We start from the raw sequence: 2601 nt of genomic DNA, 5'->3' as shown, positions 1-2601 counted from the left end.
CCATAAGTCAGTTCAGGTTCAATGGATTTTGCTCATTTCTGGTATGTGAATGAATAAGGACTGGCCCCAAAACATATCACACAGGTTTTGATTTTTTTTAAATTATGCAAATTAAGTAGATTTTGGCAATTTCACTATGCATTTTATTGTCTGCCTACGATCAACGATAACTCAAGAACCGTTTGACCCACATGTTTCAAATTGAATACAGTTGTTACTTCTATGGGAGAGATTTGAACTTCCTATTTTGGAGCACGCCAGTTGACCTACGTTTGAGCCACGCCCATTTTTTTGGCAAAAATTAAAATGGCCATCTAAATTCATTCCATTTTGTTATGTGAATGTGTAAGGCTAGCCCCAAAACAGTTGTTATTCCTTGGGAGAGATGACAACGTCCTATTACGTTTATTTCGTCTAACTGGTCAACAACTCTACAATCATACCTATATACGTGTAATATTGTGTTTTAGATTCTTCGTTACAGTAATTTGAGTGGAATATTTTATTGTTTTTATTTGCGCGATATTCGAACACCAGATCTGAAACATTTATTTTCGCATCAAAACTTATGCATATATCATTATCAAGAGTATATAATGGGAGATATGCTATATAATGGGAGTTCTCCCATATATATTCTTGCTTTATATATCCCCCCTCTTTCTATCACACTCAAGGTGAGCTACAGTGTCATTGACACTTTCATTGTTGTTTAATCTAAGGTAGATGTAAATTTTTGTTGCCTAATCAAAGGTAGATGTCACGTAAAGATGCCTGTTGTTTCGACGATCGAGAGTAGACGCTTTGTTGTGGACAGATCTAAGAGAGAAAAGGGTAGACATCTCAGTTTGGTCAAACTTGACTCAGAGTAAAATCTCCGTTCTGTATGCTTGATTCAACCTTTCTCTGTCGGTTGAGTGTTGTTAGTACTCTTTGTCAGGAGAGGGATCTTGCCTAATCTAAGATCTAGAATCTAAGGTAGATGTCACGGGAATATGTATGGTGTTTTTGGTAAATTTACTGTGTAGGTTGGACGTTTGCATAAACTAGACATCGAGTAAAATCTCCGTTCTGTATGCTTGATTCAACCTTTCTCTGTCGGTTGAGTGTTGTTAGTACTCTCTGTCAAGAGAGGGATCTTGTCTAATCTAAAATCTAGAATCTAAGGTAGATGTCACGGGAATATGTACGGTGTTTTTGGTAAATTTACTATGTAGGTTGGACGTTTGCATAAACTAGACATCGCGGTCTGTTCTTCGTGGTATGCAGAAGCAAGCAAGCATCGGTTGTCTTGCGCTTATGAAGTTCCTTCACTTGGAATGAGTTATGTCACTCTGAGCTACTACTACTGCACATTCACTGATCGAAGCTCCCCCTGTCCAGCAACTGCGGCGTCCCTTATTTTGCGTCACTGACAGTGGTGCCCCCTGCCCCCACGTCACTGACCGCGGCGCCCCCTGTCCCTGCGATACTGACCGTGGCGTACCCTGCCGCACGGCACCCTCATCCGTCGCGCCTCCTGCCCCATGCATCACCGACCGCGTTGTCCCCTGCCCTCCAGCGCCCATGGCACTTGCATCGCTGATCGTGGCTCCCCTTACCCCCATCCTTTGCGCCTCCTCCCCCGCAGTACTGACCGCGGCGTCCCCTGCCTAGGTTCCTATCGGCACGATCAACATGAAGACGGCGCGGGTGGAGGAGATCGTCGAGGCACAGGAGAGCGACGACGAGGGGCTGCTGGAGGAAACCTCGGAGCAGCGGAGGCAGCAGCAGTCGAAGCAGTACACGCTCGCGATCCACGTGGAGGACCAGGGCACCACTTACCTGCTCATAAACACCAAGGAAGACAAAGAAGACAAGGAAGACCGGACGCACACGCGCGCGGGGCGGGGGAGGGAGAGAGGGTTGGGGGAGGAGAATGGTGGGGGAGGGTTGGGGGAGCACGCGCGCACTGGGCATTCTATTCCTGTGTTCTATTCAGGCTGCGTTCTATTCATGCGTTCTATTTCTGCGTTCAATTCCTGCGTTCTATTCCTGCGTTCTATTCCTGCGTTTATATTCCCGTGTTATATTCCTGCGTTCTATTCCTGCGTTTATATTCCAGCGTTCTATTCCTGCGTTTATTTATTCCAGCGTTCTATTCCTGCGTTTATATTCCCGTGTTATATTCCTGCGTTCTATTCCTACGTTTATATTCCAGCGTTCTATTCCTGCGTTTATATTCCTGCGTTCTATTCCTACGTTTATATTCCAGCGTTCTATTTTTCCGTTTTATTCCTGCGTTTATATTCCAGCGTTTTATTCCTACGTTATATTCCTACGTTCTATTCCTGAGTTTATATCCGTGTGTTCTATTCCTACGATTATATTCCAGCGTTCTATTCCTGCGTTTATATTCCTGCGTTCTATTCCTACGTTTATATTCCTGCGTTCTATTCCTGCGTTTATATTCCTGTGTTCTATTCCTACGTTTATATTCCTGTGTTCTATTCCTACGTTTATATTCCAGCGTTCTATTCCTGCGTTTATATTCCCGTGTTATATTCCTGCGTTCTATTCCTACGTTTATATTCCAGCGTTCTATTCCTGCGTTTATATTCC

At 44.1% G+C, this 2601-nt stretch overlaps 1 protein-coding gene across 1 annotated transcript in view; it reads left to right on the top strand.

Annotated features, from left to right (window-relative positions):
- Positions 1-2601, top strand: part of LOC106817516 (pleckstrin homology domain-containing family H member 1-like) — a gene marked incomplete in the record, with an annotated part of 29570 nt that overhangs the window by 16652 nt on the left and 10317 nt on the right. Inside the window, 1 exon segment of the mRNA XM_014822186.1 lies at positions 1657-1881. Coding sequence (XP_014677672.1) covers positions 1657-1881 — 225 coding nt within the window.

Source organism: Priapulus caudatus, unplaced genomic scaffold, assembly GCF_000485595.1.
Source record: "Priapulus caudatus unplaced genomic scaffold, Priapulus_caudatus-5.0.1 Scaffold1751, whole genome shotgun sequence".
NCBI classification, from domain to species: Eukaryota; Metazoa; Priapulida; class Priapulimorpha; order Priapulimorphida; family Priapulidae; genus Priapulus; species Priapulus caudatus.
Note: the sequence above shows the minus strand (reverse complement) of the source record. Positions and strands in the feature narration are given on the sequence as shown.